We start from the raw sequence: 22926 nt of genomic DNA, 5'->3' as shown, positions 1-22926 counted from the left end.
ATCCATGGACCATGGCTGGGGTAAGGACTCCTGCTCTTCTATGTATAAACTGATTTCCTATCAGTCAAGGATGTTTTCATTTAAATGCAAGCCAGATTCCTTTGGGTATGATATATAAAAATAACTATAAAGGTTAGCTGTATACTTTCAAAAGATCTTGACCCTGTGTACTATTGCATTATGTGTTTAGTTCACATGTTTGATTTAATGTGGTTTTTATGAGATTTGTTATAGAATTTCTTTTCTTTTTAATAACTAGTAGCTTTGGCTTATCTTTCATATGCCAAGGAAAAACCATTACAATTTTTTTAGTACATAAATCAATATGGAACCATGTTGAGTATTGTTTTGGAATACATATATTTAGATACCTATCTTTCCAAAACATGACTCCTCCTTTTCTTTCATTCTGTTCATTTTCCTACTGATGTAACAAAGATTTACTAAATACACAGGCTGGAAGTGCAATTCATTGACCCCTAGGACAACTGCTTTTCCTTGTCCTGGCTGTGAGCATGATGTGGATCTTGGAAAATGGGGACTCAATGGTCTGTTTTGAAATTTCACTTGGGAAATTGTTGTTGAAAGATAATGGCAGGCAGCCAGGCCAGCCACAGCCAGTATGTGTGACCTTTGTAAACGATCGCCTCAAGAATCCACAAAAAGTTGCATGGACTGTAGTGCAAACTACTGCAATTAATGCTTCAAAATTTATCATCCTTCTGGGTACTGTAAAAGCACAGCGTGAGTATGTAGGCCCAACTACAAATTTTAGATTCAAGATAAGTGAAGTTTCTATTAAGATAGAGTATTAAACTTAATGGGCTTGCCTGATGGCTCGGAGGTAAAGAATCCACCTGCAATGCAGGAGACTTGGGTTCATCCCTGGGTCTGGAAGATCTCCTGGGGAATGAAACGGCAACCCACTTGAGTATTCTTGCCTAGGAAATCCCATGAACAAGAGAAGCCTGGTGGGCTACAGTCCATGGAGTCGCAAAGAATCGGACATGACTTAGTGATTAAGAATCAACAACCTCTTCATATTGACTTCTGAGTCCTTTGACTCAATCCCAGTAGTTTTAGAGTACTTCCTTGCTGCTGGCACAAAATGCTTCATACTCGTTTTGCACATTTCTTTCCCCAGACTAGAATCAGTTATTTCCCCAAGGATCCTTGTTCCTTTGAGTCAGAAGTGGTATTTAGAGACCACAACCTGGGCATGAGGGTTACTGGGTTTGTTGTATCTAGAGTTTTTCTGTGGACTTAGCTAGGGAACTATATATATTTTGTTTGTTTGTTTAAGAAAGAGGAAAACCCATGAATTCATTCTGGTATTTCCAATTCAAATGAAAGATCACAGGGTATTACTTCTTATATTTGTTTTTTTTTTCACTTGCATTAAAAACTTGGTCCCCAGTAGTGTTAGCATAGATACTTATATGCTTTAGTCTAATATATATAATTTCAAAATATATGATGTTGGCTTTCAAAATTTTAAACTTTTATCAAAATAAAAAAATCAGTATTATGAACAATAAGACTACTTGAAAGTAAGTTGCAGACATCATCCTTAATACTTTGTCCACATTCTCTCACCTAACCACAATACCATTATCACACCAAAGAAATGTAATAAAGATAACACTTTCCAATATACCAATTTTCCATTTCTCATGAAAACTTCCCCCATTGATTTAAAAATGTTACTTTCAAACTCAAACACTTAAAAATCACAACAGCTTGTGATACAATCAATATCTTGCATTACATTTGGCTGTCATGTCTCTTTTAATTCTAAAACAGCCCCCTCTGTACCCCCACTGACTTTCTGAGGATGTGATCTAGTAGTTATGTACAAAGCCCCACAACTTATGTTTCGCCCAGTATGTCTTCGGGATAGATTCCTATAGGTAGCATTGTTTTGGCAAAGAGCATGTCCTCATACAGTTTTGCTGGAGATTATCTCACAGGTGTTCCATATGGCATACCCACTGATACATCAGAGTGCTGCTTCCCTCTGCCTTGTCGACAGAGGGAGCTGCCCAAATCCCAGGTTTCCTTTTCCCTGTCTGATAGGTAGGAAATGTATCAAAGTGGGGTTTTCATTAGCTTTTCTCTTATTGATTTTGAGCATATTTTCTGAGAACTATTCATTCATATATTTTGTCCATTTTTCTATGGACTTGGAACTTTTCTTTTCCATTTTGACACTACACACACATACATACACACTCACACATCCTTTTATGGTATAAACTGCAAATATTTCCCCCTAATTAGCCTTCTTGTTAACTTTGCCTTTTTTAAAAAAAATCATGTAAAAATTTATGTTTTTGTCAGTATTATTTTCCCTTATTGCATATGGATTTCAAATCATATTGAAGACAGTTTGTCCAGGTTCTAGTTTACAGAGGAATTCGCCTTCGTGGAGGTCACATTTTGTTTGAGGAGGACAATAAAAGATAAAATAGTATATGTTAGAAGCTATGTTACAGAAAAAAAAGCAGGACAGGGTAAGGATCACCTTGTTCAGTAGGGAGGTGGCTGGGAAGTGAGACGAAGAGAAGAAAAAGGAGGGGGAACACTAAGGTGGCATGTGGGAAAGCAAGTGTGTGAAGACTGAGAAAGAGCAGCGAGGGACAGGAGGGGCACTGGGAGCGAGGGTGCTCCGGCGGTCGAGAGAGGAGCTATGGGAAGGGAGCTGGAAAATCAGGTTTAAAATCTCAAAGATGGCAAATATCCCTAACTGGCAGACTAACTGCAACCCCAGTAAAACTCCTATCTATGTATTTCTTCAGGAACCAGCCAAATTTGGTATAATTTCACTTAACAGAAAAAGACAGCAAGTAGAGACAGGGAAACACTGACAAGCACAAGATGGCAACCAGTCATTGCAGTTAAGACATATTACACAGCCTTTAAAATTAAATCGCTGTGGGGTTGGCACACAAGAGTCAGACGGATAGCGGTCTTGGATACAGCCAGATAAAACAGATACAACCCAGATACAACCCAATTAGCCATGGAAGTTTTGTGTATGAAAAATATCTAAATCTACTTTATAAAGTTTAGGTGGGTAAAATTTTACTTTACAAATTGAAGATAATTCACGGTGAAATACACAGACCTAACGAGTACAGCGAGATTAGTTCTGACAAATCCGTACACCTGTGTAACCCTCACCACCTTCAACACACAATGTATTTTTAACTCTAGGAAGTTTGTCTCCTCCTTGCCACCCACCCCTCCCTTAGAGGTGACCACTGCTCTGAATGAGAATTTTAGTAAGTGCTTAAAATAAGACAAAATGGAATCCATCTGGATAAATTCCAAATGGCTCAAAGATTTAAATGTAAAAAAAAAACACAACTGTATAAAAACTCAAAGACAATCCCATCTCTTAAAGCTTCCCTTCTTCCAACATCGACACTGCCTCCTCAGCCCTCGCAGCAACACACGTGAACTGGGGCCCCTGCATGCGCTGCGGTCTCCCCCTGGAGGCCCTCCTCAATAGCCGGGTGCTTCCTCCTCACTGCCTTTACAGTGTCACCTTGCTGCGCAGTCCTCTAACACTGCACCTCTGCAATCGCTTTTTCTCATAGTTCTTCCATGTACTAGATATTCTGCTTACTTATTCTGTCAGCGGTTTGTTCTCCTGTCCTAGAATAACTCCCTGAAGGCTGGGGCTTCTGTCCATTTTTTCAGTGCTGGATCCTCAGTGTTTACAGCAGGCACTTGATTATTTCTTACTGAGGGTAAAAGTGATGAGGCGAGTTTCAGCTAGGGTGGGGCCCGTAGTATCTCATTCGTCTGGGCTTTAGTGCAATGACAGGACGGGTCAAGGCAATTGAGAGAACCACCGAGAACAGCCGGGATGTGGGCAGCAGGTGTGGTAGAGACCATGGGCAGATGTGTCCAGGCAGTGCTTCCAGAGGTCTTAAGGGAAGTGATGTGTTGGGATGAACAAGTGCGAAGCTCTTGACTTCTTTTTGAGCTACCTCTTCATCTGCACAACTGCTGCAGGGCACCTTGGGCCTGGACCCAGCGCAGCTGCCACTGGGACAGCGACAGGCCTTGGCAGAGCTCCCTGGAAAGGGCGGCTTGTCCTGGCTGCTCCCACCTGGAGAAGGGGATGGGGTTAAAAGGGAAGGTCTAGGACCTCCAGACCTTCACTAGCCGACCCTCAACACCACGGTCTGCTTGTCACCAGCCCCCCACCCCCTCCCCCGGCCTAAGTTCTGCCCATTGCGCCCAGTTCAGCCCCCACCTCGTCATGTCCCCCTCTCACCAGTCCCCCACAACTCCCTGAAGCTCAGGGACTCGCTTCAGTGCTTGTTTCAGCAGGTTCTCCAGCCACTTCAGAGCCTGTCCCAGGCTCTCCTTCTGCTCCTTTTCCTGGGATTCCTGGATCTGCAGCAGCTCTGTAGGTTAGAAACCCAGAGGGCAGCACTGAATCCTCGGGCTCCCGGGTACCTCGCAGCTAATGAGTCACTGTCTCCGGTCATCTAGTCTTCACCTCAGCATCCCTCCTGAGCCCCTCTCTCCTACCAGGTCCTCCTACCAGGTGCAAGCCCACCATGCCCCAGGCATCCTCTGAACACCTTCCTCCCGCCCCCTCGGTCTCCATGGTCCATCCCTCAGTGTCCTACCTGCTTCCCTGCTTGCCCCCCAGCCTCCCTCCTAGCTCCAAGCCTCAGCCTCTTACTGGTCCATCCTTAACATGGCCGCCAGAGTGCTCTCACGGCCTAAACCTGATCCTTTCCCTCTCCTGCTTGGAACCCTCCAAGGCGCCTCAGCGCCTCAAGACCGAGCCCAAGCTCTCAGCCTAGTACTTGAGGAATGCACCACGTGGCCTCTGCTCACTACTCCGGAGCAAAGCCTCACTGTCCCCCAGGACCACTGGAGACACCATCTTTCCTCCTGGCAGCCCTTCCCAGCATTCCTCACCCCAGCTGCTTCCTCAGACTGCTGCAGTCCTTCCCTCCACTGGTGTCTTCCCTGGGGACTGTGACTCGTCTAGTCTCTCTCTACAGACTCAGAATAAGCCCAGCTCAGAGTAAGTGCAGATCAGCAGTGTGGTCAGACCCTTTGGGCCTGAACCCCTTCCTGGCTTTGTAATCTCAGGCATGACACTTGCCCTTTCTTTGGGCACTCTCAGGCACAGATGGAATTATTTGAGCCACAGGCTAGTGAGGCAGGGAGCAGATGGGAGCACTCTGGAGAGGGGACCCACAGGGCTTACTGACAGGTTGAAGGTAGGGGTTCAGAAGACTAGGAAAAATTACGGATGACTCCTGGATTTCTGGCTTTAGCCCCTGCATGAGGGCAGTGGGGTCATTTATTAAGGGAAGGAAACCAGGAAGGAAAAAAAAACAGAACTGCTTTCCGGACTAAAGGGAACTGAGTTCCAGTTGCAGATGTGTTAAAAGTCCCTGATGCCCACGAAGTAAGACAATGCTGTGCCACGTCTTGGGCTGTTTCTGTTGTTCCTTCACACTGCTCCTTGCCCACTGAAGAGTCGGGGTGGTAAGGAGCTAAAAATTCAAAGGCCTGAAAATGGTCTCTTCCTGCTTTGCTGATAGTACACTGATTCACTTCTTCTCAAGCCACCTCTTCCATCTATTTCTCTTTTGAATTCTTTGCTTCTACAATTGGGACACCCTGGGGCTGGACAGCTCTCACCTTCCTCCCCACTGAATTCTCGGGGGTTAGCACATGGCATATACGCAGTGAGTACTTGCTTAGTGAATCCAGGAATAAAGGACTTCTGCGTTTTAGCTTCCTTTCTGTAAACTGTAGTCTTATACTCCCTTCCCTCATGGTAAGGACTAGAAGAGGCTGTGCATGTGCAGAGAGCGGAGACTGGAATCACGCGAGGGATACAGAATGCTTAACTGCAGCCAGCCTCAGCTCAACACCCTGTTCAGGCCACCTGACTGAGTCTTCCCAGCCGTTCTGTAAGGTGTTATTAATATGATTATGCTTAGTCCACTGCAGGGGAAACTGAGGCAGAGGGAGACCATACAGCAAGGAAGAGGGACTGCTGAGAAAAGAATCCAGTAGTTTAACTATACAGATTGCTTTGTATACTCAAGTATACTGCTGTTTGATGATGGATGAATATTCGGCAGTTTGATGAACAGTGTCATCTAATGGTTAGGAGCACAGACCCATGTTAGACGGCCTGGGTTCGAATCTAGCTTGGCCGTCTGGGCAGCTTGCAAGCCCTCTGTGATACGGAGAGAACCCCCGGGGATGCTGCGCAGAGGACTCTAGTGAGACCTCAATGCACAGTGGGCACTGTGTAAGCAGTGGGTATTTGTGATTTCTTCTGGAGGCTAAAGGTGCTGGGAAGGGGCTGAGATGCTGGATAAGGAAGTGGGGCAGGCCTACCCTGGGTGGACGGTCCTGGTGGCAGGTTGGTCTTCATGTGGAGCAGATACCAGCGTCGGAGACTTTGTTGGTCCTGGAGGAACAGAAGGTCCTGGCGAAGAGAGGCAGCCCTCGGGAGGAGCAGCTCCGGAGCCTGGAGGGAGGAGGACGGATAGTCACCTGGGGCGGAGGTTGGGGTCGGAAGACAGGGCCGAGGGGACAGGCACTCACCTTTCCTGCAGGCAGCCCCAGCGTGTGGCTCAGTGCTATGAGGCTGGAGCCCCTTGGGGATGCAGGATGCAGCTGGTGGATGGATGGCAGGATCATGGGGAGGGGCTGCAATCTGTGGAGTGAAGTCCAGGTTGGGAGGGGTGCTGAGAGAGAGGCTGGGTTCCAGAGGCCCAGGAACTTGGAGGTAGGGCTGAGGGTGAGGTCTGGCAGCCTGGGAACCCTAGGATTGTGTTTTAGGAGTGGGCCCAGGGAGTAGCAGTCATCCACGACAGGGTATGTGGCAACCCCTATCTCACCCTCCGGGGCTGTGCTGCAGCAAGGGGCCCAGAGGAAGATGGGGCAGGTGCTGGGCTTCCTGCTCCAGACACCGCACCAGTTCCTGGCTCTGTGGAGCCACCGCCTCAGACGTGGGGACCACTTTTCGCTGAACCAAAGCTAGCACCTATGGGGAAGGAAAGGGATGGGAAGGACAGTGTGAGGCTGCTTAGTCCCCTCCCGAGGAGGCCCAGCCCTCCCCAGAATTGGCCCCCACTCCCATCTCACCTCCTCGGGGCTCCGGCACAGGCGTGTCTTGCTAGCTGAGTTGCCCTTGATGAGCAGGCGGATCTGCTCCTGTGTCTCCTCCTAGGCAACCAAGAGGCCATGGAGATGAGCTGATTTTCTGTTTTACCTCCGAGCCTCTGCCCCTGCTCACCCCTTTGCACAGGCCCTGACTTCTCTTGGGAGTCTCACTGAGGCCTCCTCCCCTCACCAGGAGGCCCAGTTCTGGCTCCTTAGGGCTCCCAGTCTGACTCAGGCCCTCCATCAAGCCTGGCCACTTCTCCTGCAATCCCACTTCTCACCACTAGTTGCCGCCAGCGTAAGATCCGTTGCTGTTTGGCCTGTAGCTCCTGGAGCAGAATCTGCCGACGCCCAGTGGCCTCCTCCAGCTCCTGGCTCAGGGCACGCAGGGCCTTGAGTTCAGCCCACAGGGCACAGACCCGGAGCCCCAGCACCAAAGTTTGCCTGCGGCCCAAGGAGAAAAGACCAAAGGAGAAGGAAGGTGACTGAGACTCTCGCCGGAGCAGGGAGATCAGAGGCACAAGGATGCACAAGGAGCCGTAAACATAGGGAGACTACCCAGCAGAGCAAGCAGGAAGACTGAAACAGGAGCCAGGGTGCAGAAGTCTATACTCTAAGACCCTTGGGAGAGACATGGCCTAGAGACCATAGCCCTTGGAGACTCTTCACCTCTCGCTGGATCCCAGGATACATCTATCAGCCTTCTCCATCAGGCCCTGGAGGCGCAGGGTCAGGACTTGATGCTCCTTCAGGAGGGGTTCCCGCTGGGTGACCAGCTCACCCACAGACCGCCAGCCCTCCTGGAGTGAGCACAAAGTCAGGGTGACATGGTCCCTGGCAGGGAGGGGACCAAGGTGTTTTGGGTTGGGAAGGGGTGGAGTCCTGGGAAGGGTCCTGGGGGGTCACCTGGATGAGATGCACCACGGATGGCAGGGTCTGGCTGGAGTCTGACTGGTCTGGTGCCTGGGACCTGAGAATAAGGGCTGAGCTGTAGTGGGAGAAGCCCTGTCCCCTTGTAGGTAACCAGTGTCAGCCTACCTGCCAGACTGGTTACTGGGCCTCAGTTCCCATTGGCAGGTCACCCTGCCTGGTCCTGACCTGTCCCAGCTCACCCAGCCACCTGCCCTGTGCTGACTGGGAGCACCAACACCTCACCTGGTTCTCTCCATATCCTGGAGCCCATCCACACTGCACAGGGACTGGATCTCTGCCTCCCGCTCTGCAGCCAGATGCTGCAAGGCAGCCAGGACGTGGCCTGGTGGGTGGTTTGTCAGTAGGCTCTGGTGGGGAGAAGGGTGAAGTCAGGCCAGGATGGGGGCAGGGCTGCAAGCTGGGACTCCATGGAGAAGGAGTAGGGATCATGAGTGAGGTCCTGGCACCCTGAGGTTTAATCATGGGGCAGGGGGTGTAGCCTTTCTTGAGAGTGCCCCTCACCTCCACTGAGCTAAGCCACTGCTGGTAGGAAGTTCCAAAATGGTCATCTTGCAGGGTTCTGTGGAGTTGGGAAGGAGGACAGAGAATGTTACAAGAACCATTGATTCACCCTTTAATGATCACTGCCACTCTGTAAGATAGGGGCTGTCACTGTCCCCATGTTAAAGACTGGAAACCAGGTTCCTCTATACCAGCTAGACTTGAGTGTCCCACTTAACAGCATATCAATGCCTTGGCCTTGGACCCTTTCATGTGTGCTGTTTACCTGGAACATCCTCTCAACCTTTTATCCCTCCTCACCAAAGCACCCATCCTCTCTGCTTCCTTAGCTGGGTAAGGTGCCTCCTTTGGGTACCCAAAGCCTCCCAGGCTTGCCCACCCTCTGAGAGCCCTACCTACCTGGGTTGTCACTATCTCTAAAGGTCTGCTTCCTCTCTTCCCAGCCTGGGAGCCCTGTCAGGGCAGGGCCTGGGGCTGACAGAGCCCAGAGGTAGTGTCTGTAACAAGGTTCTTTACAGGGTCTCTGGTGGCCGAGGGCTACTCACAGAACGCCGCCTCCCTGGGCCTGAGGACTCAGGAGGCTCTGCAGGAACTGGGTTCGGAGGCTGCAGGCTGTTCGGACATCGTGCTGTGAAGAAGAGGGTGTAGTATGAGGGAGGCCCAGAGGTCCATCTAACCCCGGACACCCAACCTTTCTCCCCGCTGGCCCAGGACTCTTACCAGGACCGCAGGCTCCAGGCCCAGGGCTGCTGATATCAAGGGTCCAAAGTTTATATCCACTTTGGCCTTCCTGGAGGGAGGAGTTCAGTTGGGGCTGGGGGTCCTGGGAGGAGGCGGCTGGCAGCACAGAGGTTGGTGTTCCCTCCTGCTGCCAGCAAAGCTAGTCACAGGGATCACTGAGCCTGGATCTCAGAGGCCAACCCCCAGATGAGGTCACCTCCCAGCTGGATGACTGCATTAATCTCCTCATCCATCTCCCTGCTCTTACCCTCTGCAGTCTGTTCTCCACCCAGCAGTAAGCCAACAATCCTGTTAAAACCTCAGACAGATCAAAACAGTCCCTGTTTTGCTCAAAACCTTTGAAAACGTAATGGGTTTCCATCACACACAGAATAACAACAATTAGAATGCTTCTAAGCACTCTGCTTGATTTAACTCAATTATCATACCTACCCTTTAGAATAGATATTAATATTATCTCTCTTCTACAGAACTTAGAAACTAAAGCACAAAGCAGTTAAATACTTTGCCCAAAGTTACACAGCTGTAAGTAGCTGAGCCAGGGCATGAACCAAGCCTCCGAATAAAACTCCAATGCCTTCACAGTGCTCTGTCCACCTCTCCAACCTACCCCCTTACTACTCTGCCTCTTGCCTTCAAAATTTAAGCTGAACTGGCTTCTTGGCTGTTCTTCCCACATGCCAGGCTCAGGAGGCTCTGCTCTTGCTGTTCCTCTCAATGGAAATTCCTCCCCTAACTCAAATGTTAACATCCTCAGAGAGGTTTTCTCTGACCACTGTACCTAGAGTAGCATCTCCCTCTCCCTTTCTACATCACCTTTTCTTCATAACGCTCATCTCCACCCTTGATTATAGGGTTTGTTTGTGTCCTGGTTTAGCACTTGTCTCCTCTGCATCAGAGTGTGAGCTCCATGAGGGCAGGACTGTCCCGTTTACTGTTTTTTTTTTTCTCCCCCCAGCACTGGCGTTCTAGATATACAGCTGGCACCATGCTAAGCACTGAAAAAACAGGTGGCTGAGACGGCAAAAATTTCTGGCTCCATGGAGTGAAGCTCAGAATTCTAGAACCCAGAAGGGGTCCGGGCAGAGCACTGGGTCTCTAAGAATGTCTGTATGCCCACCCTGGTGAGGGATGCTCCCTGGACACCTGAAGCCCACCTCTCTATGTCCTGCAAGCGCTTGAGCTGATTCTGCAGTCGCTGCATGGGATCCTGGAGCTCACGCTGCTGTCTTCGCATGGCCCCAGCTTGAGCCCGGAGGAGGAGAGCACGGCGCTGGGTATCTTGCATTCTCTGTAGGTTCTGCTCCATGGCCATGTCTGTGAGAGGAACAAGGGTGGCCATCAGCGCTTTCCCTCACCCCATTCTGCTGCCCATCTCTCCAGCCCCATGGGTCACCCTGAGCCTCAGTCTCTTGCTCCATCAGCTCCAGGCTCTGGTCTAACTCCAGGATCTCTGCCCGCAGGCGGGCAACGTCGGCTTCCAACTCCAACTTCCGGCGGGCCTGGTGGAATCAGGTACAGGGTCAGATGCATGGCCTGACTGCTCTCTGTGGGGCAGTAGTCTCTTACCTGCCCAGTTACATGGCATAGGGTTTTCCCCAGGCAGTTTCAGTGCCTCAAGAAGAGCACCAGGGTACTATCCTGTTCCCCTCCTTCCTTCTGGGATTGCCTCATCTGTCCCCCCAACCTGTTTCCTGTCTCTGTCCCAGTCCTCATCTTCCCATTGAGCCCCAAACCTGGAGTCCTGAGGTCTCCTGGAAGCCTCCCCCAAGATGTCACCTGGGCACCATGCACATGCTGGGTCCCATACTGGCCTCAGCATTTCTCCCAAGCCCATCTCTTCTCCCATCAACCTCACCGGCTTTGATGCCTCATATCCATGTCCCCCCACTCACAGCTCACGCCTCCTCCCCCCGGACTGCAAGTGAGTGCAGGGATCGGGCTGTCTTGTGACACAGTGACCCTTGGCATCACCCAGCACAAGGCTGGGCCCAGAGCAGAAGATCTATAAGTCCTTTTTTTGGATGAAATAAAACCTTGCAGCACATGCTTCTCACCTCTGGATTGTCCTGGTGGCCATACCTGAGGAAATGAGACCAGAGTGAGAGGATGATGGGGACTTCCAGGGGAGAGACAGGAGGTGTGAGGCTGGGGGCAGGGACATGGCTGGATGGGGCTGGGGAAGACAGGAAGGGACAGCTTTGAGGACCAGTTACCAGAGCAGGTTTCCCCGGATCTTCCTGACGTTCCTAAATGGAGAGGCAGGAGGAAGGGGAGTTACAGTGGGGCTCTCCTGGGTCCTCTCCTCTGCCAAAGCTTCCCTTCTGTGGCCAGGCTCACCTCTGGCTGTGCACGTGCCGCAAAACGTAGGCCCAGATGTCGGCCCCCTGGCCCAGACACAGCCTGTGGGAACAGCATGTAAAGGTATGCCTGGGCCATCACACAGGATGGAGGATCCTCACTAACAGAGTGGTAAGGAGGTAAGATCTTTACTAGGGAATTCTCATCTGTACGGGAGGGAGGGCCCATACTTTTAGGGGTAAGGTATTTCCTCCTGGGGAGTTCTCAGCCACTGAGAGGGTGGGCGTCTCACTGGGGATAGGGGTATTCTCATTCTCTGGTGGAGTGCTCCATCTCTCCTGGCAAAGGATTATCTCCAGTTACTTCCAGAGGTGGGGTGAGGGGTACAATGCCAGAAAGGGCCCTCTCATGATCAGTTGTGGGTCATTACTCCTATACATTCGGTCTCGAATGGGGCGGTCTTTGCTGACTTGAGTGTCCTCACTAGCTGGGGTGGGTGGTGATGTACTGAGGGACAGCCTTACCCTGGAGATCCAATTTTCACACTGATAAAAGAGAGCTTTATTACTAACTCATGGAGGATCCCCACTAGTGCAAGGGACCCCACTCTGGGTGGCCTCAGAGGATGGGGGTGGGAGTCACCACCAGGACTCCCTCACTCAATTCAGGATCCTCTGCCTGGATTTACTACCTGCAGGGCAGGAGCGCCGTCGAGGGTTAATTGCACTGCGGCAGCAGAGCCCTCAAAGGTTATTTTCACTGGGGCAGAGGGGCAAGGGGAGGATGGCGCGTTTTGGATGAAGACGTGGGTCTCATCCCGGGAGACTCCATCTCCAGGGTGGGGAGTCCTCACTCCCAGAGCGGCTCTCACCTGCGCAGCGTCGACTCCGGGACCCGGGCCGCCACGGGCACCTCCATCTCTTCCGCCGCCCAGCAACCCAGTTCCCGCGCTTGCTGCGCTAACTCCATGACAGTGACCAGGCCGCTGCCTCCCGCCCCTTCTTCAGTGTGGCGTCCTTCTCTGACGTCACGCACGCGCCGGAAGTGATGCCACGGTCTCCAGGAAGATGGGGGCTTTCCCGCTCTGCGGGGTCTCAGAGCCGACCCACAGCTCTCTTACCTCGGGGTTCCTGTGAGCGAAGATGAAAGAACTTGAAGAAACGGTGGGATCCGCTTGCCTTCTGCGTCTTCCTTCCTACTACCAGCTGTTCCCTAAGAGGCTAAAGGTCCCTAATGCCTCCTTTCATTTTCTCGACAAAATGGGACTTTCATCCTAGGAGGATGACAATCCAGCGAGGGGATGCCAAAATTACTGCCCTTTGATTTCAGAAACAGGGTGTCAGGTCTGAGCGAGGGACGGGGGCAGTTGGCATGAGCCTAATATTTCCCTGGCATACTTTCTTCTAGGTATTCGTTCGTCCTTACCAATCCGTAACATTCGTGAGCTGACCTTGAGCTGGGGACACCCCGGTGGCTGAGACAGCCCCAGTCTCCATGCTACGGAGCTCACAGTTCAGTGAGGGAAGTAGACGCATCACCAGGTGGGGATAGATAGGACATAAGCGGCAGGGGTGGGTCACTTTGGGGTCAAGGAACGTGAGAGGTCTGTGGAGTGCCCCTAGAAAGCGCTAATACTAGGGCTGGAGTCCTGGAGAGCCCACTCAGCCTCAGACATGGTCCTGAGAAATAATACCTCTCACTCAATATGATTGTGTCATTAATCACTGTCTTCAGTGTCCAGTACAGAGCCTGAATCTCTAAATAGTTGTTGAATAAACAAATGGGGGAGAAAGATGGCGGGGTGAGACTAAAAGCTGGGAACCCAGGGAAGAGGATGGAGCAGGGTGAGGGAGAGGAGGGTGTTGAGGACAGTGCTGGACAACTGTAGGGATGTTGAGTAGAGAGGTAACTGAGTGGATCTCATGTGAAGTTGACTGGCTGTAGAGGGGTGAAATACAGCACTCTAGGCTGGAGATTAGGTGGAACAGACCTTGATATGGGGAGATGAGAGAAGGGACAGCTTTGGAGGAGATGTTGACAACAATGTTATCAACACTATGGGTGTGAGGAGTCAAGGAGGTGTCCAAGGGTCAGCTGAGTCTCTGCTCCAGGAACAAGGGGACTACAAGGTTTCCATTGAGATAGCAGATTTCAGGGAGAAGATGAATTGAGCTTCAAATGCTTCTTATGGGCTGAGATGCAGAAGAGGGTGCCTGGGGCTGATGTAAAATCCAGATGGGCTTCCTGGAAGAAAGATTAGCAGCTTCTACTTCACCATTTTGATTTCTCAACAGTTTTGATTTCTCTCAAACGTCTCCACCCTTCCAACTTTTGTGGGTTGTTTTGCTATTAAAAAAAGCAGTTAGCATGTTTGCCATGGGTCTCTGAGCCTTTCAAGGAGTGTTAGAAAGTATTGACTGTTAAAGGAATAAAGAGACAAATCACAGATTGGGAGAAAATATTTGCAAAACACATATCTGATTATTGACTTGTACCCAAAATATACAAAGAACTCTTATACTCAACCATGAGAAAATAATCCAGTTTAAAAATGGACAAAAATTATGAACATATGTCTCACCAAAGAAAATATACAGATAAATGCAAGTAAGCATACGAGAACTTGTTCAACACAATGTCATCAGGGAGTTGCAAATTGAAACAATAATGGAATACTTCTACATATCTATTAGAATGTCTAAAATCCAGAAGTGAGGTGGCTGACATTTTGCCAGTCATGCAAGTTGTCCCTGGCTGGCTGCTCGCACATCATGTTTGCATAGGGCAGCAGCCAGGTCAGCAAGTGTTGCACTTTCTCCTGGCTCTTCCATCAACTTCTGCAACTCCTGGGCCATGTGTGTGTTTAGCTCCAGCTTCTCTTGTGGGCATTCATACCAATAAGGTCAGAGGCAAGTTTGTTTCAGCTTGTGCTAGCTTTCCCCCATTTACATCTGTCTTCCCTTCCTAACAACTGCCTGCCCTCTGCACTTTGAGTGGCAGCATCAGACACTAAGACAATAATATTAGGGACTGCTTAATGTCTCCACCACTTGCATAAGGTCAAATCCCTGTCTGTCTGTCTGTCTGACTGTCTATCTACCTACTTATCTATCCCCTGCTGTTGGTTCAGTCTCTCTAATTGAACCCTGATATCAGGAGGAGACTGAGGCCAGGGCAGGGAACTAGGGCAGGGGATGGTAGAACTGAAGCATAGCAAGGGACTGGTGAGAGTGATGATACGGCTAACTGGAGGGAATGGATTCTAAGATTAAGACTTTTCCAGAGAGCAAAGCAGTGTTCTCTTTGGGATAGTAGCTTTCAAGACTCCCTCCCTCTCACATCTGAGCTTTTATTCCTGCTCTGCCCCCTAACTCAATTACCCTTCTTATCTTCAAAGGCTACATCCTCATTCTTTAATTGATTATTTTTACTTTTGGCTGTGCTGGGTCTTTGTTACTTTGCGCAGGCTTTCTCTAGTTGCGGCAAGCAGGGGCTACTCTTTATTGTAGTGCACAGGCTCTAGGGCTAGTGGGCTCAGCAGTTGAGGTGTATGGGCTCTAGAGCACTCGGGCTTCAATAGTTGTGATGCATGGGTCTAGTCACTCTGCAACTTGTGAAATCTTCCCAGACCAGGGATCGAACCCATGTCTCTTGCATTGGCAGGGGTGGGCTTTTTAAGAAACTTAGGTATTTTAAAGCGCTGAAGAATTGAACTGTTGAACATTTGAACTGTGTTCACCACTTTCGAACCGTGGTGTTGAAGAAGACTCTTGAGAGTCCCTTGGGCAGCAAGGAGATCCAACCAGTCCATCTGAAAGGAAATCAGTCTTGAATATTCATTGGAAGGACTGATGCTGAAGCTGATACTCCAATACTTTGGCCACCTGATGTGAAGAACTGACTCATTGGAAAAGACCCTGATGCTGGGAAAGATTGGAGGTGGGAGGAGAAGGGGACAACAGAGGATGAGATGGTTGGATGGCATCACTGACTCAATGGACGTGAGTTTGAGTAAACTCTGAGAGTTGGTGATGGACAGGGAGGCCTGGCGTGCTGCAGTCCATGGGGTCACAAAGAGTCAGACATGACTGAGTGACTGAACTGAACAAAGTATTTTATGAAATTCCTAACAAATAGAATGACGTGGATTTAACAAAAATAATATTAAGCATGAAATGAGGTTTTGATTTCAGTTAATACAATAGCAAAATTTTAAGATTAGTGATAGTATCCAATTAGGTAAAACCACCTGTCACAATAAATCAAACAATAAACTTTTCTTCTCACCAAAAAGAAAGAAAGTTGTCAGTTTCATTCTTTTGCATGTGTGTGTGTGCTAAGTCTCTTCAGTCGTGTCTGGTCTGACTCTTTATGACCCTATGGATTGTATCCCCAGGTTCCTCTGCCCATGGGATTCTACAGGCAAGAATACTGGAGTGAGTTGCCATGCCCTCCTCCAGGGAATCTTCCTGACCCAGGGATTGAACCTTGGTCTCCTGTGGCCCCTGCATTGCAGGAGAATTCTTTACCAGTAGCGCCACTAGGGAAGGCCATATTTTGCATGTAGCTGTCCAATTTTCCCGTCATCATTATCGAAGAGACTGTCTTTCCCCCATTTTATATTCTTCCTTACTTTGTTTTAGATTAATTGACCATATGAGAGAGGGTTTATTTCTGGACTCTCTATTTTGTTCCATTGATAACTGTCTATTTTTCTACCAGTACCATACTGTTTCAATTACTATTGCTTTGTAGTAGTATAGTTTCAAGTCCAGGAGCATGATATCTCCAGCTTTATTCTTCTTTCTCAAGATTTCTTTGGCTGTTTGGGGTCTTTGGTGGTCTTATAAAAATTTTAGGATTGTTTGTTTTAGTTCTATGAAAACTGCCGTTGGCATTTGGGCATTTGACAGGGGTTGCATTGAATCTGTAGATTGCTTTTGATAGTAAGGACATTTTAAAGATGTTGATTTTTCTGATCCATGAGCATGGTGTGCTTTTCTTTTGTCGTCTTCAATTTCTTTCCTTGGTATCTTGTAGTTTTCAGAGTACATTTTTTTTCACCTCCTTGGTTAAATTTATTCCTAGGTATTTTATACTTTTTGAGGCCTTTGTAAATAGGATTTTTCCCTTAATTTCTCTGATAGTTCATTATTAGTGTATAGAAATGCAACAGATTTCTGAATCATATAGTAGTTCTATTTTTAGTTTTTAAAGGAACCTTCACACTGTTTTCCATAATGGATGCACTAATTTACATTCCCACCAACAATGTATGAAAGTTTCCTTTTCTCAATATTCTCTCCAACATTTGTTATTTATAGACTTTCTGATGATAGCCCTTCATATACACAGTGAAGTGATACCTCACTGTGGTTTTGATTTGCATTGCTTTAGTAATTAGTGACATTAAGTATCTTTTCACAAGCCTGTTAGCCATCTTTTGTCTTCTTTGGAAAAATGTTTATTTGGGTCTTCTGCCCACTTTTTGATTCCATTTGGGATTTTTTTTAATATATTGAGTTGTATGAGATGTATATTTTGGATATTAAGTACTTATGATGAAGTGTTAGTTCATCATTTGCAAGCATTTTCTCCCATTGGATAGGTTGTCTTGTTTTGTTAATGGCTTCTTTTGCTGTGCAAAAACTTTTAAGTTAAATTAGGTCCATTATTTTATTTTTGCTTTTATTTCTTTTACCTTAGGAGACTGATCCAGTAAAATATTGTTATGCTTTATGTCAAAGACTGTTCCACCTATGTTCTCTTCTAGGAGTTTTAGTTCTCTTCTGTGGTTTCAGATCTTACGTTTAGGTCTTTAAACCATTTTGAGTTTTTGTATGTGTTGTGAGGGAATGCTCTAATCTTACTGTTTTACATGTAGTTGTCCAACTTTCCCAGCACTACTTGTTGAAGAGACTGTCTTTTTTTCCATTGCATGTTCTATGAATTGACTGTAGATATATGAGTTTATTTCTGGGCTCTCTATTCTGTTCCATTGATCTATTTTTTATGACAACAACATACTGTTTTGATTACTGTAGCTTTGTAATATAGTTTGAAGTCTGGGAGGGTTATACCATCAACTTTCCCCCCTCCCCTTGGGATCATTTTAGCAATTTGAAGTCTTGTGGTTACATATAAAGTTTATTTATTCTAGTTCTGTAAGAACTATCATAGATATTTTGATCAGATCAGATCAGATCAGATCAGTCGCTCAGTCGTGTCCGACTCTTTGCAACCCCATGAATCGCAGCACACCAGGCCTCCCTGTCCATCACCAACTCCCAGAGTTCACACAGACTCACATCCATTGAGTCAGTGATGCCATCCAGCCATTTAATCCTCTGTCGTCCCCTTCTCCTCTTCCCCCCAATCCCTCCCAGCATCAGAGTCTTTTCCAATGAGTCAACTCTTCGCATGAGGTGGCCAAAGTACTGGAGTTTCAGCTTTAGCATCATTCCTTCCAAAGAAATCCCAGGGCTGATCTCCTTCAGAGTGGACTGGTTGGATCTCCTTGCAGTCCAAGGGACTTCAAGACTCTTCTCCAACACCACAGTTCAAAAGCATCCATTCTTCAGCGCTCAGCCTTCTTCACAGTCCAACTCTCACGTCCATACATAACCACAGGAAAAACCATGGCCTTGACTAGACGAAACTTTGTTGGCAAAGTAATGTCTCTGCTTTTGAATATGCTATCTAGGTTGGTCATAACTTTTCTTCCAAGGAGTAAGCATCTTTTAATTTCATGGCTGCAGTCACCATCTGCAGTGATTTTGGAGCCCAGAAAAACGAAGTCTGACACTGTTTCCACTGTTTCCCCATCTATTTCCCATGAAGTTATGGGACCGGATGCCATGATCTTTGTTTTCTGAATGTTGAGCTTTAAGTCAACTTTTTCATTCTCCACTTTCACTTTCATCAAGAGGCTTTTTAGTTCCTCTTCACTTTCTGCCATAATGGTGGTGTTATCTGCATATCTGAGGTTATTGATATTTCTCCCGGCAGTCTTGATTCCAGCTTGTGTTTCTTCCAGTCCAGTGTTTCTCATGATGTACTCTGCATATAAGTTAAATAAACAGGGTGACAATATACAGCCTTGATGTACTCCTTTTCCTATTTGGAACCAGTCTGTTGTTCCATGTCCAGTTCTAACTATTGCTTCCTGACCTGCATACAAATTTCTCAAGAGGCAGGTCAGGTGGTCTGGTATTCCCATCTCTTTCAGGATTTTCCACAGTTTATTGTGATCCACACAGTCAAAGGCTTTGTTGATTGCTTTGTGTAATATGACTATTTTAGTATTAATTCTTCCAATCCAAGAGCATGGGATACCTTACTATTTCTTTGAGTAATCTTCAGTTTCCTTCATCAGTATATTATAGTTTTCAGAGTATAGGTCTTTCATCTCCTTGGTTAAGTATATTCCTAGTTATTTTACTTTATTTTTTGATGTGATTTTGAATGGATTTTTTTTTTTACCTGGAGTCTCTCTTTAACTGTTGCCATTTTAATTATGTCTTGGTGCAGATCTCTTTAATCTCATCTTGTTTGGGACTCTATGATTCCCTGACCTGGATGTCTGTTTCCTTCCTCAGGAAAAGGTAGTTGGCTCTTATTTCTTCAAATAAGTGTTTTTTTTTTTGTCCCTTTCTCTTTCTCTGTTATCCTTCTGAAGTGATGGGAAGTGAAAGTTGCTCAGTCATGTCTGACTTTTTATGAACTCATCGATTGTAGCCTGCCAGGCTCCTCTGTCCATGGAGTTCTCCAGGCATCGAATACTAGAGTGGGTAGTCATTCCCTTCTCCAGGGAATCTTCCCAGCCCAGGGATCGAACCCAGGTCTCCCACATTGCAGGCAGATTCTTTATCATCTGAGCCACCAGGGAATGTTAATATGCTTGATATTGTCCCAGAGGTCCCTTAAAAATGTCCTCATTAAATTTTTTTCTTTTTGCTGTTTTAATTGGGTGATTTCCATTATTCTGTTTTCCAGATCACTTATGTGTTCTGTATCATCTGGTCTACTGTTGATTCCCTCTGTTGTATTTCTTATTTCAGTTACTGTATCTTTCAGGTCTGTTTGTTTCTTTCTTATATTTTCTAACTCTTTGTTGAAGTTCTTGCTGAGTTCATCCATTCTTCTTCTGAGTTCAGTGAGCATCTTTATGATCATTGCTTTTAACTCTTTATTGGATAAATTGTGCTTAGTTGCTCAGTTGTGTCCTACTCTTTGTGACCCCATGGACTGTAGCCTGCCAGGCTCCTCTGTCCATGGGGATTCTTCAGGCAAGAATACTGGAGTGGCTTTCCATACCCTCCTCTAGGGGATCTTGCCAACCCAGGGCTTGAACCCAGGTCTCCCACATTGCAGACAGATTATTTACCATCTGAGCCACCAGGGAAGCCCATTGGATAAATTACTTATTTCCATTTCATTAGGGATTTTTCCCCCTAAGGTTTTATCTTGTTCTTTTTTTGTGTGTCTTTTAATTTTGTTTGACTTTCTGTGTTTGTTTCTGTTAATCACTTATTTCCATTTCATTAGGGATTTTTTTCCCCTTGGGTTTTATCTTGTTCTTTCTTTGTATGTCTTTTAATTTTGTTTGACTTTCTGTGTTTGTTTCTGTTAATTAGATGAACCAGCACCTCTTTCAGTCTGGAAAAAGCAGCCTTGTGTGGGAGCATCCTTGGTGTAGACTGCCTGTACCTGGTGGCTTTGGCAGGCCTACTGGAGGAGAACTGGGCGGGGGCTGGGGTTAGTCCCAGGGCACTCTGATAGTGTCCTTGGTAGATACCTGGAAGCTATTGTGGGGCCAGAGGAAACCCTGGAGCATGTTGTGCCAAGGCCTCCTTGGTGGACAGCTGGAGCTGGAGCACACATGGACTGGGCAGTCTAGGGATGTGTCATGCTGTAGGAGCCTTAGCAGGCAGCTGGAGCTGGAGCAGGCACAGGCTGTGGGGAGTCCTGGGGGATCAAACAATGCTGCTTGCTGGAACCTTCAGTCCTGGAGAGAGTTCCAGTAGGTCCCTACCCATTTGGCAGGTACTCTAAGGTTAGTGAGTGGGATTTAAATGTAATAATATGCATAAGTTCCTTGAATTGTGATTGACACAGTTGACTGCTCGGTAGCTACAATGGTGATGATAGTGGTGATGATGGTCCTGATGAGTAAGACCCAGTTTCCTGCTTCTCCACTTCTTAGTACTTGCTTTTTCCTTGGCCCCTCATTCATCCTGAAAGCCCCAGGCTTTTTCATGTGGTTGTAGAATGACTTTCCCTGCTCCTGCGAGGTGAGAGACAAAGATGTGGTTAGAGGCTAATTTGGAAGAGGTGCTCTGCTTCCTTCCATAACCTCTGCATGCATGCTGAGTTGCTTTAGTCATGTCCGACTCTTTGCAACCCTGTGGACTGTAGCCCACCAGACTCCTCTGTCCATGGGATTCTCCAGGAAGAACACTGGGAGTGGGTTGCCATGCCCTCCTCCTCCTTCCCCGACCCAGGGATCGAACTCAAGTCTCCTGTGGCTCCTGCATTGCAGGCTGATTCTTTACCACTGAGCCACCGGGGAAGCCCTCTATAAGCTGTAGAAGCCATTTATTTAAGTTTCATTGACTCAAGCAGGGTCACATGCCCACTGCTGAAGCAATCTCTGAGCCAGTATATGACTTCCCACATTCATAATGATCACTACACCATACATCCCAGAGGTGTTTCTCACCTCCTTCTCCAGCTCAGATGAGGGCAGCTCTCTCCTTCAAGCTTCTGAGGCCCCAAATCCCTCTTTTTCTCTTATACTCATGCATCAGTAATCCTGTTTACCTTACCTTTAAAATTCATCAAGGCTTTTCCTTTTCCACTTCCCTTCCACTGCCCTGATATTCCATCACATCCCATCTAGACTTTCACAGCAATTTGCTACTGTTACATTTCCCCCACAGTCAGCTCCCCTCCAAAGTCATGGAGAGCCTGTTAATACCTGAGTCAGCTCTTGTCACTCATCTGTTTAAAGGCTGTTCATGTTACTCAGAGTAAAGTAAGCTCACTTCCATCTTATTTTCTGTTTCCTCCCTGATTTCTCTTTTAACCATTCCCTGTCTTCTGCCCTTTAGCTACACCTGGCCTCCTTAATATATCTCAGAAATATCAGATATGCTTCTCCCTCCAGACCTTTGAACTAGCATTTCATGTCCCTGGGATAAGCTTCACTTAGATATCTGCTTAGTTTCCTCACTTAAGTCCTACAGGACTTAGGTCAAAAGTCAGATCTGGGGCTTCCCTGGTGGCCCAGGGGATAAGAATCCTCCTGCCAATGCAGGGGACACAGGTTTGATCCCTGGTCTGAGAAGATTCCACATGTCTCGGATCAACTAAGCCCATGTGCCACAACTACTGAGCCCACGCTCTAGAGCCTGTGCTCCACAACAAGAGAAGCCACGGCAACGAGAAGCCTGAGCACTGCAACTAGAGAGCAGTCCCTGCTCACCGCAACTAGAGGACGCCCATGTGCAGCAATGAAGAGCCAGCACAGCCAAAGATAAATAAAAGTCAGATCTTCACTGGAGCATTACCTGCCTCCCTATTTAAAATGACAGCCCCTCACTGTCATTTTGGTTGTCGTTTTGGTGATTGGTTACTTCCAGTCACCCTTACTTTGCTTTATTTCTCCCCACAGTCCTCTTAATATTTCACTATTTACTACATTTATTACCTTTCACACCCCACAAGAACATGAGATCCATGAGGTAGGAGTTTTTTGGTTTGCTTTGTTGTGCCCTTTGCCTGGGGCAACAATTGATGCACAATAAAAATTTGCTGAATGAAAGAAGAAAGAACAACTCAACAGCCCTGTGTGGGGGTGAATCTGCCTTGCCCACTGGGCTGTGGGTTTCCTGAAAGCGGGGATGGGGTATGTCTTGGTCACAGCTGTGTTTCTAGCATCACCCAGCACAGAGCCAGGCATGGAGGGGATTGGGAGGTCCTATAGGAGGGTGACTGTATGTGCAAAATATTCCTGTGAGCAGATCTGTGAGAACCAGTGCTGGGTTTCCTCTTCAGTAAAGGTGGAAATGGGGGATATCTTTGGGACTTTCATAAGCACCTACAAGGATTCTTACCAGGAGGAGGAGAGAGCCCCACCTATTTTGGAGAGTGGAGATGTATGACATTACTTACTGCCGCATTGGCTTCCTTTGTGTTCCTTGAATTGCAAAGCTCATTCCAGCTTATGGACGTTTACACTTGCTAGTCCCACTCTGTGGGAACTCTGTTCTCACAGTTCTTGGA

General features: G+C 47.5%; 1 protein-coding gene across 2 annotated transcripts; it reads right to left on the bottom strand.

Annotated features, from left to right (window-relative positions):
• Positions 1-1479: 1479 nt before the first annotated feature.
• Positions 1480-12663, bottom strand: HAUS5 (HAUS augmin like complex subunit 5). 2 transcript variants are annotated; one of them, XM_086351913.1, is made up of 19 exons: positions 12512-12663; positions 11680-11742; positions 11556-11588; positions 11397-11421; positions 10736-10841; positions 10497-10656; positions 9319-9388; positions 9144-9226; positions 8599-8656; positions 8320-8444; positions 8071-8134; positions 7834-7964; positions 7446-7608; positions 7147-7227; positions 6900-7045; positions 6604-6715; positions 6394-6526; positions 4289-4421; positions 1480-4120 (listed from the first exon to the last, which is right to left on the bottom strand). In XM_086351913.1, exons 1-19 carry the CDS (start codon positions 12607-12609, stop codon positions 4003-4005), a joined length of 1902 nt encoding a protein of 633 aa, XP_086208039.1. In that variant the 5' UTR covers positions 12610-12663; the 3' UTR covers positions 1480-4002. The 2 variants fall into 2 exon arrangements, with proteins under 2 accessions (XP_086208039.1, XP_086208040.1); XM_086351914.1 differs by lacking the exon at positions 10736-10841.
• Between the last annotated feature and the right edge of the window lie 10263 nt (positions 12664-22926).

This window comes from Bos grunniens, chromosome 18 (genome assembly GCF_055505025.1).
Source record: "Bos grunniens cultivar Pamir isolate PY7600 chromosome 18, Bosgru_T2T1.0, whole genome shotgun sequence".
In the NCBI taxonomy this organism is placed as follows: domain Eukaryota; kingdom Metazoa; phylum Chordata; class Mammalia; order Artiodactyla; family Bovidae; genus Bos; species Bos grunniens.
The sequence above is the reverse complement of the archived record's forward strand: the minus strand, read 5'-3'. Positions and strand labels throughout refer to the sequence as shown.

What these genes read in the sequence shown, in the direction of transcription:
- HAUS5 (XM_086351913.1), bottom strand. Translation starts at nt 12,609, where the DNA reads ATGGAGTTAGCGCAGCAAGCGCGGGAACTGGGTTGCTGGGCGGCGGAA. An exon ending in CGCTTGCAGGACATAGAGAG is followed by an intron (nt 9,389 to 10,496) that starts GTGGGCTTCAGG and finishes TCCTCCCTCCAG; the next exon opens with GAAGGCCAAAGTGGATATAA. An exon ending in ATCCTGGGATCCAGCGAGAG is followed by an intron (nt 7,609 to 7,833) that starts GTGAAGAGTCTC and finishes CTTGGGCCGCAG; the next exon opens with GCAAACTTTGGTGCTGGGGC.